The sequence below is a fragment of the Oreochromis niloticus genome, linkage group LG15, assembly GCF_001858045.2.
Source record: "Oreochromis niloticus isolate F11D_XX linkage group LG15, O_niloticus_UMD_NMBU, whole genome shotgun sequence".
In the NCBI taxonomy this organism is placed as follows: domain Eukaryota; kingdom Metazoa; phylum Chordata; class Actinopteri; order Cichliformes; family Cichlidae; genus Oreochromis; species Oreochromis niloticus.
In genome coordinates, this window is record NC_031980.2 from 20,427,478 (window position 1) to 20,442,639 (window position 15,162).

Consider the following 15,162-nt stretch of genomic DNA (forward strand, 5'->3'; position numbering starts at 1 on the left):
ATAAGAAGACTCAGCAGGTGCACATTGTGTTCATTTGTGTCAATGACGTGTTTGACACCATAAAAATAAAAAGATGACTGAGGACGATGAATGTGTGAAGATTGTTAGTAAAGATAAATGTTTCCATCCTCTTTGTTTTAACAGAGCTTGTTAGAAAACAGACAGCACATAAGAACAAACAGTCGAAGCATCAAACTCCTACATGCAGGCTGATGTCTAAGAGATGAAGATATCCAACTGCAGCTATAGAAAATACAGCAGATAAGATATTTTAGTGGACTGAGACCCTCCTCTTCCTCATTGTTAACATGAAGTCATTTCTTTCTGAGAGCTGAAGAGGAAGTGTTTCTGTGAGAGTGAGGGAGCTGCAGCAGCAGCAGAGCTCTGGATGTTTGACTCTGTAATAATGACAAGTTAAACATCAGAAACACAAATGGTTAAAACACTGATGAAGGCTCTGAGCCTCTCTCTCCACCCAACTAGCTGTTCTCTCACCTCGAGTATCAGTTAATTTTTTAAGTTTAAAGTTTAAAAATGTACAGAAACATGAAGTATTTATTATCATATGTATGTTAGAGATCAGAAAGGAGGGTCTGAATGCACAGAAACAGTCTGTATGTGGTTTCTTGGTGGATGTAAAAAGAGAAACTGTGGTCAAGCAGAAGGAAAAGGCTCAAACATGTTGTGAAGAAATGTGAAACAAACAAAAAAGAAAAGCTGCCCATTTTTCATTCTGTACATCTTTGACTCATCTCGTTTGACCGAAATGCATCTTTACGTCAAAGCACGCACCTGTCCAACCACTGAATGGATCTCTCTCTTCTCTCTTCTCTGTCCTAAAAATGACTTTTGGGAATTATAGTCCTCTCATCATGGTGTACTAAAGATGCTTTATATTTTATGAGTCACAGGCAGGAGGATGCAGGAGAGAAAACGAGGAGGCACAAATTAGAGGAATGAGAAATGCCTTGGGAGAAGGTGATGCAGGTGTGACTAACAAGTGACTGTACACAGACCGAAAGACTGTGGACCTCTGGTGGACACAAAAGGGTACTACATGAAAAATGGCTTCAGAATAACTGTGAAAATAGTTATTTATTTTGCACAAATACAATTTCACTTGCAGCAAACACTAAAACTGGATTGAAAGTTGTTTTAATATTTAGATCAAATGATCATAAACAATAATAAACAGAATATTTATACAGATTCTATTCATGTTATATGTTATAAAATGTAACCTGGACAAAACACAAGATAATTAGGACATTAAAAAACATCTTAAAAAACACCAACACCAACACCAACAAAATACCATGAAACACATACACACACAAACACACGTTCAAATTGATGTATAATATCTAACATATCTAAGACATTTAATGTGTAAAACCAGATGCGATGATACTGATAACATAACAGCAGTGATTTTATCAGCAAGTTGTTGATCAGTGTAGTCTGATAGAAACATCAGAGTCTCCTACATTTTCAGAGTTGATTGAAACATCTTCATCTCTATCATAATGTACCTGTCAAATAAATTATTATTAGTCCTTTATTTATCCAGTTAAAAATCTCATTTCCAAGAAAGACCTGGCAACATGGCAGCAAAAGTCAAAAGCACATGCATCACATAATTACATCAACTAGATCATTAAGAGCGACATTAAAAACAATCACATCGACTAAAAGAGTTATTCTCTCCTTTCTTTAAGATGGACTTAAAATGTAACAGTTTCTGGCAATTTCAGTTCCTTCTGCAGATTACTCCAGGAAACAGGGGCAGCATATTTAAAAGGCTTTTTTCCTAATTCTGTTCTGATTTTCGGGACAATCAATTGTATGATATTTTGGGAACGATAGTGGCTGCTATCATAATTTTCCTGTCACATAAACAAAAACAAGATAAATGTATGAGAGTGTATTAAGAAAAATACATTTTCATGTTTTGTTTTTAAATCCTGTCTTGTCTGAGAGCTGAGATTCAGAATCATGATCTGAATGTGATGTTGTGCCAAACACATTTGCTTCTCCAACATGAGCTCTACAAATTCTTTACAGGCTCCTCTTGCTTTTCTGTTTCCTTGACCTGTTTATTTTTTCATTTCTGTTACAATTTTTCCCTGTTTTTACAGGATACATGTAATAACACACCTGCCCCCAAAGACCTTTATATGGTGCATGCTGATATATCATTAGCTGCAATGACTATAGTGTAATTAAAAATGACCTGTGTAGCCCACGCCCCCTCCTAACACTCTTCACTCTGCTGCCTTCTGGCAAGAGGTACCAGAGCATTCAGGTCCTCACTGCCAGACTGCGAAACAGTTTCTTCCCTCAAGTCGTCAGACTCCTGAACACTCAGTGACTGGACACACACACACACACACACACACACACACACACACACACACCATCATGGAAACATAAGAGTGGAGGTGAGCCCCATACACCACACCCCGCAACAGTGTGCGATGAACCTGAGCTAACCTGAGTTCACAGTGACAACACCCCAGAGCAGCACAGTGCCTTGGGCAGCACCTCTTTCCCCCACCTGTTGCTCGTACTGCAAATATATATGGATCCAAGTCATGGGACTACATCCCAACCACAGTCATTTTCACACCTGAGAACAGACGCACAAAAAAGGGACAATCTAGTCTGAGTCTGAGACAAGCTACACCCAGCAATTGATGCCTCGTGAATACAGATTATTTATACACAAACATGATTTATTATGTATTAGGGTATTTATTTATTCAGTGCATGTGGGTTGTTTTTGTTTTGTTACATTTTCCTGTTTTTTTTCAATGTCTTGAAATATTAAAAATTGTTGAAATCCATGTTAAAATGTAAAATAACAATTGTTAAAGTATTTAGAAAAAAAATAGAATTCCTTTTGAAAGGAGTACAATGTGTTTAATAATTGTAAAAGAGCATTTGAATTATACAGTGGCTTGCAAAAGTATTCGGCCCCCTTGAACTTTCCCACATTTTGTCACATTACAGCCACAAACATGAATCAATTTTATTGGAATTCCACGTGACAGACCAACACAAAGTGGTGTACACGTGAGAAGTGGGACGAAAATCATACATGATTCCAAACATTTTTTACAAATAAATAACTGCAAAGTGGGGTAGCTTCATAACCTCAACTGTGAGCTTCTTTATAAGCAGAGAACAGTTCGCTGTAACATTCAGTCTGTCTGATTTAGTTTTGACTTTTTCACTAATCTGTCCAAGTGTGATCAGCTCTGCTGCTGTTTTATTTCTTGAAATAAAGGTCCACGTAGTACCGTCACAGTTATTCTGCTCAACTATCACATTTAGACAAAGCAGAGTGACGTCATCTCCAACTTTTGTAAAAAAGGATTTTTCATTTGCAAAACTTTTGAGAAGATTGAGAAAAATGTGGAAGTAAATTAGAATACAGCAGTTTTTACAATCAAAGTGAAGATCATTTTAGACACAAGTTTATAAACAGAGCATGCTCAGCTGTCTTTTTTACTGTAAAGGTTTGTGATTCTAATAATATTGACAACATTTTGTTTTACAGCTATTAAAATGTTTCCTGTATTCTTACCTACAATCTGAATCATCAGCATCAGACATGAAAACATTTGAATCCATCTGAATTCATCCATCGTGCTTCTCTGTCTCACTTCTTTCTCGTTCTCGATCTCGACTGTCACACATCTTTAATAAAGCTGAATGTAGCTTTAGCATAATTAAAACCATTCCTTCTTTTAATATCAGAAAACTGAGAGCACATAGGAACAGACAGTTGAAGGGTCACCACAGTTTGACTCTAGGTGTCTAAGAGAGACTTGATTTTACAGCTACAGCTGTAGAAAATATACAGATAAGATATTCTAGTGTATTGAAAGACTTGTTTTTCACTGTTAATCTGAAGTGGGGTGTTTTTAGTCATTGGTCAGCCAGGAAAATACTGCAATTATCAGTAGGCTATATTAGATCAGTAAATCACCCTGCAACCGCACTCACTAAATCTACCCTATAACCTATAAAATGTAATAAATCAGAATGTTGCTTTCTGGTGTTTCTGCTAGTGATGGCCAAATGAAACTTTCTGAAGCACTGAAGCTTGTATCGAAAAAAGGTTCATTATTCGAAGCTTTTCAACACAGTGCTCTTTGGTGTCATCTAGTGACTAAAAATATGAAGAGCAACTTGAATCTACAAATTAAAATGAAGTGCTTCATTGGAGCTGTGGAGCAAGCTGAGCCGACAGCTGCTGTTTATTATCATGTGGCAGTTCTGTGTGATATCGGGCTCCCACTGTGGTGCTTTGAACATTTTTTGGAGGGTGAAAAAAAAATGTTCTGTCTATTTTATCAATGAATAATTCTGATGAATAACCCTTCCTTGTTTAAACATGTGCGATAATCTGTTCTCCGTTTGCTTGTGACTTCCTGACACTTGTAAACATAATAGATAAAAAATACATTATATATAATGATGTACAACACACTCTTACAATAGATTGGGAGTAATGCTTGTGCTGTGAGATCCCTGTATCGACATAGTTATGTGATTGGCCAGTGAATGGATTAATTTATATGCTATAGCTTATATGTATACTGTATTTCTTTTGTATCTTTTTCACCTGGGGGTAGAACTGCTTATGGGTAAAATAACACATAAGGTTGTTCTGCTTGGTTGTTATTTAGGAATAGGCAGAACTTCCTCTCTTCTCGCTGGCTCCATATCTCTCATTGTCACTCACTGGTTCGCTATTTCTCACACCAAAACACAGCACAAATCCAGCAAATGATTCTCTTCCTTATATACCACTAATTCAGGTTATGAAGCAATGACATAGTGAATGAAACTTCAGACGTCACTATTACCTGACTCTGGGCAGATGAACCAAGTCTCAACACAGTGCTTCTGAAGTAGTGTTTGTTTTTTTGTTTGTTTGGGTTTTTTTTGACTCATGCCCCAGAGCTTCAGCTTTAAACTGGCATTTTTTTGTGTCATCTACTGTTAACAGGAATTCTATGTCTTCAGTAATCCACATCCTGTGCTCAGTATTAGCAACTCTGCTTCATGGTTCACATCAGACACTCACCGGCCTGATCTCCTGCTGTTATGAATACTCTGGACTCTGGGAAGGACAAAATCAGACATCTCGGCTTCTCACTCCTCCACTCCGTCAGAAACTCACCTGTTAGACAAGTCTCTTGTGTCAAATAAAGTCGTTATTTATTTATTTAAGAGCAATGATTTTTCTATTGTGTCTGTATTTGAATCCAACATTTCTATTGGCTGTCACAGCCCTTGACATCTATAGGGGATTGAAACTCTTTCCTAATTCCTTGTTGAGGATTTCTGTGACCTTTTGTTCAAAATTTCCCCATCCATCTCATATCCTGACCTAAAGTCAAAATTGATTTTTAACAATCCTAAAGGCTGGCAATGAAACAGTGGACATTACTAATGCAAAGGGAGCTTGTATAGTTTGTCCTTTGCGCTACTTTCAAGCACTTTGTTCTCTAATATGTGCCTTTGTCTTGTTTTGTATATTTTGCTCTAGTTTGTATAAATTTCTCCTGTTTGTTTGGACTTTTGTAAAATGTCATCCCCAGATCCCAGTCTGACCAACAATCTGCACAATGCACTACAAAAGTTGAGTCCACAGGCACCATCACATGGCCTACAGTCGACACAGTTCAAGTGGTCATTCTGGACCCATAAGACACTCAGGCACAGAGGAGACCTAAATGAAATAATAATAAAATACGCAGGTGCTTTTATTGTTTTGGATGATCAGTGTTGTGACCTCATGCAATACAAAACATCTCTCTTCAATGAAGAAAGATGTTAAACAAATGGGTTACAAGACATTACACTTATATACACTTATATTACATTTTAAATTTAATGACAAGAAGACTGACAAGTAAATAGAGTAGATGTGAACAGGACACAAATGCAGGAAGAACAGAGCAAAGAGAGAGTTATTTAATTGGCTAAATAGGAGGACTAAAGGACGAACAAACAAACAATCAAACAACAGCAAAATCTCAGTGTCAAAAATAAGCAAAACACTGTAAAACTTAACCAATGAAGCACAACAGATAATGTGACTAAAACAAAGCCAAAAGGCAGATAAGACACTGCTAAGTGGGTAATGCGAAACAGGAAATCAATGAGATACAACTGTATGTAACTATACACAGATGAAGACAGTAAGCGCAGGAAATCCCAAAGAAGGAAGTAAAACTAATGCAAAGCATAAAAAAAAACTAAAACAGGAAATAAAGAAAAGACATGGCTGACCCTAAACATGATTACAGAGGATACAAGCACATAGATGAGACAGAGGGAACACGAGGGAACGAGAAACACAAGAAGAAATTCTCAAAATAGGCACCAACACTAAATGACTTTGAACGCTGTGGGTCATGTTGCAGTCCAGCTGCCAGGAATGCCAGCGTTTGATGTAATGGTTGTATATTTTCTGTCTAGCCAGCCTTCTTTGAAGCATCTGCTACAGCTCATAACTCTGGTAAAGTAGTTCAAGCACCAATTATATTTTCAATAAAAAAGTAGATATATATCTATTTATGGGTTTAAAAAAAATAATTTATGCCTAATTAGCATGTTGCTACCATCATGGTCCATGTGAAACTGAAAAAAAAAAAGGATTTTCCATTATATACAAGTCCTTTTGTGAGCTGCTTGTGCTATGTGATTGGAAAGTTGACAGTAGAGTAGAGGTTGTCGGGATCAGCAGTGGCTGCAGCAGAAGACAAAGGAGCCTTCACGGTGCAGTAGGTCGCATCATTGTCATCATCACCCCGAATCTGGGAAACAAAAGGAAACCTGTGTGACACATAATGATATCTTCCTCTGCTCATGTCTGCCAGTTTCAGTAGCTTTGGAATATTATCACTGACAGACAAACGAACTAAGTAAACACAGCAGCCACTGACATCCAGAGGTCTGTTTGAAGTCTTTATTCAAACTCTGGCTTAGTGTGGTCTACAAATAAAGATAATACATATTAGAGAAAAGTAGAGAAAAGTACCTGTTTCTGAAAACGTTGATAAGCGGTGTAAAATATAAATAAAGGAGGGAACCAAAGCACAAAAAACAAAACCAAAGACAACCTTAAAACAAACAGGCCTCCTGTCATCACTGATACATACAAGTTTAACTTTATAACTATGACACTACAGAACATATCCAAAAAAGAAGAAGAAGACAAAGACGACGACCTTACCCTGGTGTTACCGTTGGTGTTTTTGGTGTAGCTGACGGTGGCATATGAAGGTTCAGGATCCGCCTACACAGTCAAGACGAGAACATGCTGACTCCTTAGTAATTAGTGAAACTGTGTCATGTGACAACAGCAAGTCTTCACACATGATACACTTTAACAAGTCTTTAACTTGTATCAGCGTCATGGTGTATCTCGTAAATGATGTCCCAAAATGTTGTCTTTTTTTCTCTGACCTAACATTTTTGGATTCATATTCTGTTTCACTGTTCTACAGCTACATTGTCTAACTTCCTTATCTTGTACGCTTTCTTAGTGAGTCTCATGCATTTCTAACTTAATTGGAGAAGAAGAAGAAGTGGTTTTAACTCTGGGTGTAGTGTGTGATCTCACCGAGTCCTGACTGGTTTGAGGAGCAGACCGAGACTCTGCAGGGTTTAAACTCAGTCCCTGAAAAACAGACATAGTGAAGATAAATCAGGTGGTAAACTGTGTCTATGAAGGCAGTTTAGTTCTTGTTTACAACCCTCAGAGAGGATTGGATTTGTTGTTCATTAAATGCCAGTTGTAAAAACGTTAAATTGTCTATGTTAAAACTCACAGCATCTTCATCCATCTGTGTTTTATTTCCTGTAAAGACACAAACAGTCAATTCTGACATTCACTTTGAAACTCATAGAAGTTTTATCTGTAAATGTTCTCACCTCTAGTTCTCTTCCATCTGATGAAAACCACAACTATTACCAGGAGTGAGACTAAACCAGCAGGTGGAATGATGAACCACTGGATAGCTGACAAAGGGGGGAAAGAAACTTCATAGGGCTTTTAACATGATTTTAAAAGCCCGATTTACATTTCAAATAAACATAGTTTTGCTTGACTGTAATCACTTTGATCTTCATAGTGTCACCTGGTTTTGAAGGACTCTTGATTGTTGGGTTTGTTTCTGATTTTGTGCTTATTTCAGTTTTTCTGGCTGGATTCGTTGTTGTTTTTGTGTCACCTGAATAAATGAAAAAATTAAAGCACAAAAGTTTTTCATGTTTCTCATCTGATGTAAATATGAGAAAAAATATTCTACTTACACACTTGAAATATATCAAGTAAATATCTGTTGTTATTTTACTCATATTAACAGCTGATCCTGATCTCACCTGTTTCCTCACCTGAGGGCTGAAGGCTGAATGTAAACAGCTGCACTCTTCTTGTGTTAGTGTCAGTCACTTCACATTTCATTATATTATACCTTGATGGGTAAATATAGTGAGACTCAAGAAAAGACACAGTGGCAGCGCAGTCAGTCTGTGAAGTCACTATTTCTTTGTTCTCTTTGTCCACATCTCGACCTTCAATCAGCCACTTCACTGTGTGATGACACTGTTCATATGTCACCACAGAGCAGCTTAACATCACCGTATCAGTGTCCTCATGTTCAGTCACTGGTGAACATAATGTAACAAAGTGAGACAAACAGAGCAGTAATAAGTCAAGTTATCTTAATGAGTTTCAGTATGATTATTGTACATTTTATGTTCTGAAAAGATCTGAATTAAAAATATTTTGACGTAAATACTCACAGGTAATAACAGAGAGATCAATGAAAGACTGATGAACCAGAGTGTCCTCAGCTCGTGTTCTTCCTAATCTATATTGTTGACAGGAATAAAGACCAACATCCTCAAATGTGAGCTTCTTTATAAACAGAGAACAGTTCGCTGTAACACTCAGTCTGTCTGATTTAGTTTTAGCTTCTTCACCAATCTGTCCAAGTATGATCAGCTCTACTGTTTCTCTGTTTCTTGAAGTAAATACCCACGTAGTACCATCACAGTTATTCTGCTCATCTATCACATTTAGACAAGGCAGAGTGACGTCATCTCCAACTTTCATAAACATGGAGGCTTCAGTTACAGATACTGTTGAGAAGATAAAGATAAATTAGAATACAACAGTTTTTACAATCAGAGTGAAAATCATTTTAGACACTAGTTTATAAATATGTCCCATGCTCCCCTAAAACAACAGAGCATGCTCAGCTCTCTTATTTACTGTAAAGGTTATTGATTGTAATGATATTGAAAATATTTAGTTTTACTGCTCATAAAATGTTTCTTGTATTCTTACCTGCAATCTGAATCATCAGACATAAAAACATTTGAATCCATCTGAATTCATCCATCGTGCTTCTCTGTCTCACTTCTTTCTTGTTCTCAATCTCGACTGTCACAGTCTCTGAACTGATGACACTTTAAGACTGTTTGTACTTCCTTTCATCAGTGAGATGTCACTTCCTCACCACAACTTTAGAGATCCAGTTGTTATTTTTGCTGATGATAATGTTTCAAAGGTTAAGTATGTCAGCTTTTCATATCTCTGAAATTCATGAATGTTTTTATAAACATAAATTACACTAATGAGAAATCAAATTCAGCAGTTGTCTACTGCATTTGTGAGAGACTGACAATGATTTAAATAAAGAGAGATTGTTAGGATGATTTGAAAATGATCAACTGATCTAAGGAGCTTGGAAAGAAAAGCATCTGGACTTCTTTGAGTTGCTTGAAGATGTTTCACCTCTCATCCGAGAAGCTTCTTCAGTTCTGAGGTCAAATGGCCGAGAGTCCCAGATTTAAGCTCTGTGGGAGTTTCCCCCCCAAGAGGGTCATGAACCCCCTGATGATCCTCTACCTAATCACGTGAGCCAAGTTGTGAAAACGGGTGTGGGTCACAATCAGCCAAGGTTTCGGGAGAGCTCATAGTGAAACCTAGCCCCACCCTATCATGTGATTTCCTGAGGTCAGATGGCCCAGGATGTGAGTGGGTGTTAAGGCGTCTGGGAAGGGTTCTCAAAACTGGATTATAGATGGCAGACAGTTGGTGTCGTAAACCACCGCCTCTGTTCAAAGATGGTTGCTCACAGTGGACATAAACGGCCTCTTTTATTCCTCTTTCAAATCGAGGAGTCTGACCTCAGGAAATCACATGATAGGGTGGGGCTAGGTTTCACAATGAGCTCACCCGAAACCTTGGCTGATTGTGACCTACACCCGTTTTTACACCTTGGCTTGTGTGATTAGGTAGAGGAACATTAGGGGGTCCATGACCCTCTTTGGGGGGAAACTCCCACAGAGCTTAAATCTGGGCCTCTCCACCATTTGATCCTAGAACTGAAGAAGCTTCTCGGATGAGAGGTGAAACGTCTGCAAGCAACTTAAAGAAGTCCAGACGCTTTTCTTTCCAAGCTCCTCAGACTACAATGACGTGGATGACTGAGAACCTTCACAGACATGATTAACTTATAAACAGAATCCAGTCACGCTATTTGGTGATTGGACTCTGATGGCCCATCACGGCTGAATGGATTCCCGCTGATAATAGGATTTAGGCAGGACCCCCCACAGTCCAGACATGGTGGTGAAGATGGAGAATTGGATGGAGCACTGAGTAACATCGGAGATGCAGAGATGGGGGCGAGGTGGGTTTTGTGAAGGAGTCTGAAAGGGAGAATGAAAGATTAACACTGAGATTTAAAGTACGTGAAGTAGAGGCTGATTGTCTTGAAGAAGGACGGCAGAAAGACGATTGGACTTGACCAGTGATGTCAGCAATCAGCTGGACAGTGTTCGAAAGCGGAAGTGATGAAAGCTCTGGCCACTAAACAGCCAGGAAGCAGACAGAAGTCTGATTATAAATCTTCCTCACTGAACTTGTGAAGGCTGAACTTAAGCTTCATGTGTTTCACACCCTGAAAATAAACAGATGACTGAGGAAGTTGAATGTGTGAAGTTTAAGATAAATGTTTGCATTAATGCAGCTTCTCTTTCTTTAAAATGTAAGAAAACAGAAAGCACATAACAAGGTTCTGTTGAAGGGTCAAACACCTCAGCCACCACAGTTTGACTCTTGATGTCTAATAGATCATTTGATTACACAGCTATAGAACATAAAGCAGGTCTGAGACGCTCCTCTTCCTCATTGTTGAACTGAACAAATTTCTAAGAACTGAAGGGGAAGTGTTTGGTGAGAGTGTGGCTACAACAGCAGCAAAGCTCATGAGCTTTGACTTTATAATAACGGCCAGTTAAACATCAGAAACACAAATTATTATCACAAGGGTTGAATGTTGACAGTATGAAATCAGTTTAAGAGTTTAGAGTTTGTGGTGTTCAGTCTTTCACAGTTGTGTGAGGAGAGCAGGAAGGAGGCTGATATAGACTCAAACTATCTGGTGGTGTTTTATTGATATATTTAAAACAGAAATTGTGACCAAGCAAGCAGAAGATGTGTACCAGGGTTGTGAAGCAAAGGTTTCTCCAAAGGACACATCTGTGCATCCTTGATTATAACTCCTGCAGCAAGTCTCCTCTCCTCTCTTTCCTCTGAGTTAAGACATCCTTTAACATGGTTTACTTGGTTTACTGAAAATGATTTGCAGGTCACGAGCAGGAGGACACAGGAGATGAGGAGGCACAAAACTGAAAATTGAGACAAGCGTTGGGAGTGGTGTGATTAACAGGTGACTGTGCAAACACTGGAGAACTGAGGACCTCTGGTGGAGAAAAGGAATAATACACAAAAAAGTGCTCAGACCTCGACTGTGAGCGTTTAAAATTTGTTCTGCAAAAATAGAATTTCACCAAATTAATAGAAATGCATTTTCTTTCCAGATTACATTACTATAAAAATAATAGTCAAGATATTGATTCAGATTCTATTTAATCATCATGAAAGACATGTTATAAAACTCATACTGGACTTTAGACACTGCACATATTTCACTTAGAGAGTTTATTATTGTGATGTTAGCTTAAAATGCATTGATACATAATTCAGAAAGATTTTAGAAACTTTTAATTGCTGAAGTTTGTTGTATCGCTATATGAATGTGACTCAAATGGTCCATTAAAGGCATTTAACAACAGTCATATTTGACGAGAGAAGATTAACACTTAAATCTTCTGTCAGACTACAATAACAATAACTTGAAACTTAAAAACTGTTAACATTGCTTTAAAGTTCTCATGATCTTAATGAGTTTCAGTATGATTATTGTAGATTTTATGTTCTGAAAAGATTTGAACCGAAAATATTTTAATGTAAAAACTCACAGGTAATAACAGAGAGATCAACCAAAGACTGATGAATTGTCGACAGTAATAAAGACCAACATCCTCAACTGTGAGCTTCTTTATAAGCAGAGAACAGTTCGCTGTAACACTCAGTCTGTCTGATTTAGTTTGTTCACCAATCTGTCCAAGTGTGATCAGCTCTGCTGTGTCTCTGTTTCTTGAAGTTCTCATCTAGTTTATATCTACCTGTAAAACCAGATGAGATGATATTGATAATATAACAACAGTTTCCTCTGCTGAGTTGATGTTGTTGATCAGTGGCGTCTGAAAGAAACAGCAGAGTCTCCAACGTTTTCATAGTTTATTGAAACATCATCTTCATCTTTGTCATAATTCACCTGCGGACAACAAAAACAAAATATAATCAGAATCACAAAACTTTATTAATCCCTAAAGAAATGATGTGGTTACATGATGATAATGACATCATTAATGTTGCTTTGGCTGGTTGACCTCAGGTATTTGAATTTCTCCACCTTCATGACCTCTCCTCCTTACAGCATCTCTGTCACACTGGTCTCCCTCTCATTCACACAAGTTCTTTCCAGAACACACCTCCACCTCTACGGGCTCTATTTCACCTGTTTCTTAATGTTGATAGATCACAGAGACTCCTGACCTTAACTGTTAACCTACCCATCATCATCATCACATACAAGAATGGGCTCAGAGCAGATCCCCATTTTAATCACATCTCCACTTTGAACCCATCTGTCTCTCCCAGTGCACTCCTCCTCATACATGTCCTCCTGTAGCCCTCTCACATACTTCTCTGCCACTCCTGACTTCTTCATGCACCACAGTCCTGCTCCTGGTACTCTATCATCTGCTTTTTCTACATGCACAAAGACACAGTTATCTGTTTCTTACTACAGCTCTGCACATCATCCTTGTTCTTGAAAATCGGTGTCAGTACTCTTCTCTTCCATTCCTCAGGGATCATATCACTCTCCAGGATTGTGTTAAACAGTCTGGTTAGAAACTCCACTACTCTCTTTGCTGAACATCTCAATACCTCCACAGGTATGTCATGAGGACCAGCCTCCTTTCCACTCTTCATCCTCTTCATAGCAGCCGTCACTTCCTTCTCACCAATCCTCTGCACTTCCTGCTTCATTAACTGACCATTCATCCTCCTCTTTCTCTCATTTTCTACATTCATCAGGTCCTTAGAGTACTCGTTCCATCTTCTCAACACACTCTTTTCACTGTTTAGCACATTTCCATCTTTATTTATCTTACTCCAGAAATTGTTTTTTTCTTACTGACATCAAACCTTCGGGGCCGACAAACTGACAACATTCAACATAACCCATTTGATGTCCAGCTTCAAACTCATGATAATGACGGACACTCTCTTCACCCTGAAACAGCATTCATGAAATCTTCCTTCAAGATTACAACTACTTAATTTACAGTGGAGTGAAAAAGTGTTTGGCTTCTTCCTGATTTCCTTTTTTTTGTATGTTTTTCACATGTGAAAGTTTCAGATCAATAAACAAATTTAAATATTAGGCTATTAAAAAAAAACATCAATCATCCAAACAATTTATTCAAAAAGTGGAATTTTGAAACAAGTGAGCTGTAAATACAAAATTGCAATTACATTAAAAGACATTCTTGCATTGTCCAACTTTCTTATCTCTCGTCTGCTCTCACAGTGAGTCACAAACATTTGTATTTACAGAGCACACTTTGACAAGTAGTTTAAACTCTGGGTGTAGTGTGTGATCACACTGAGTCCCAGCTGGTTTGAGGAGCAGACTGAGTCTCTGCAGGGTTTAAACTCAGTCCCTGGAAAACAGACACAGTCCAGTTATGTCTGGATGAAAACTGTCTCTGTGAAGGCAGTTTTGTTTTTGTTTACACTCCCTCAGAGCGGGACAGCTGGTTGTTGTTTATTTAATCCCATTATCCAATGCCACTTCTACACCATCGTCCACAGTTATGGGTCAAAGACAATATCAAATAACAAGATCATAAAAACAACCTTAGGGGTTTAATTTGATATTGGCTTATTGAGATTTGTACTTACTGTGGTTTCATCCATCTGGGTTTTGTTCCCTAAAATAAGAGAAGAAAGTCAATTTCAGTTTCATTTTAAAATTCAAAATCATTCAGTCTTAAATGTACCTTTATGTCTTCTCCATATATTGACTGTCGCAGCAGTTATTGAAAGCACTGCTAATCCCACAGAGACAATAATGAACCTCAAAGAAACAAAAAAATCTGTCAAACACAAAAATTGTAATTATTAAAATTATTTGGTTGCAGTTTTCTGTTCCGTTAAAATTCCTTTAAAAATGTAACAGTTTTTTATTAATAAATGTGCACATTACTGTGATATGATTTGTATTTAAATGCATTTATATACAAAGTTAAAGTGTGTTTTTATTTGCATAGCATTTCAAAAGCCCAATATAAATTTAAGATAAACAGATATTTATGCAATCAGCCTTATCTTCATAGTGTCACCTGGTTTTGAAGGACTCTTGATTGTTGGGTTTGTTTCTGATTTTGTGCTTATTTCAGTTTTTCTGGTTGGATTCGTTGTTGTTTTTGTGTCGCCTGAATAAATGAAAAAATAAAAGCACAAAAGTTTTTCATGTTTCTCATCTGATGTAAATATGAGAAAAAATATTCTACTTACACACTTGAAATATATCAAGTAAATATCTGATGTTATTTTACTCATATTAACAGCTGATCCTGATCTCACCTGTTTCCTCACCTGAGGGCTGAAGGCTGAATGTAAACAGCTGCACTCTTCTTGTGTTAGTG

The 15,162-nt window shown here is 37.6% G+C and overlaps 1 protein-coding gene across 1 annotated transcript in view; it reads right to left on the reverse strand.

The window, feature by feature from the left end:
• LOC109194820 (uncharacterized) overlaps window positions 1-15,162 on the reverse strand; it is a 183,095-nt gene that overhangs the window by 153,311 nt on the left and 14,622 nt on the right. Inside the window, exons 9-12 of the mRNA XM_025898661.1 lie at window positions 8,407-8,691; window positions 8,163-8,255; window positions 7,957-8,043; window positions 7,869-7,882 (exon numbers count right to left, since the gene is read on the reverse strand). Of these exons, the coding sequence (XP_025754446.1) occupies window positions 7,869-7,882; window positions 7,957-8,043; window positions 8,163-8,255; window positions 8,407-8,691 (479 nt within the window). The remainder of the gene's footprint in view (window positions 1-7,868; window positions 7,883-7,956; window positions 8,044-8,162; window positions 8,256-8,406; window positions 8,692-15,162) is intronic.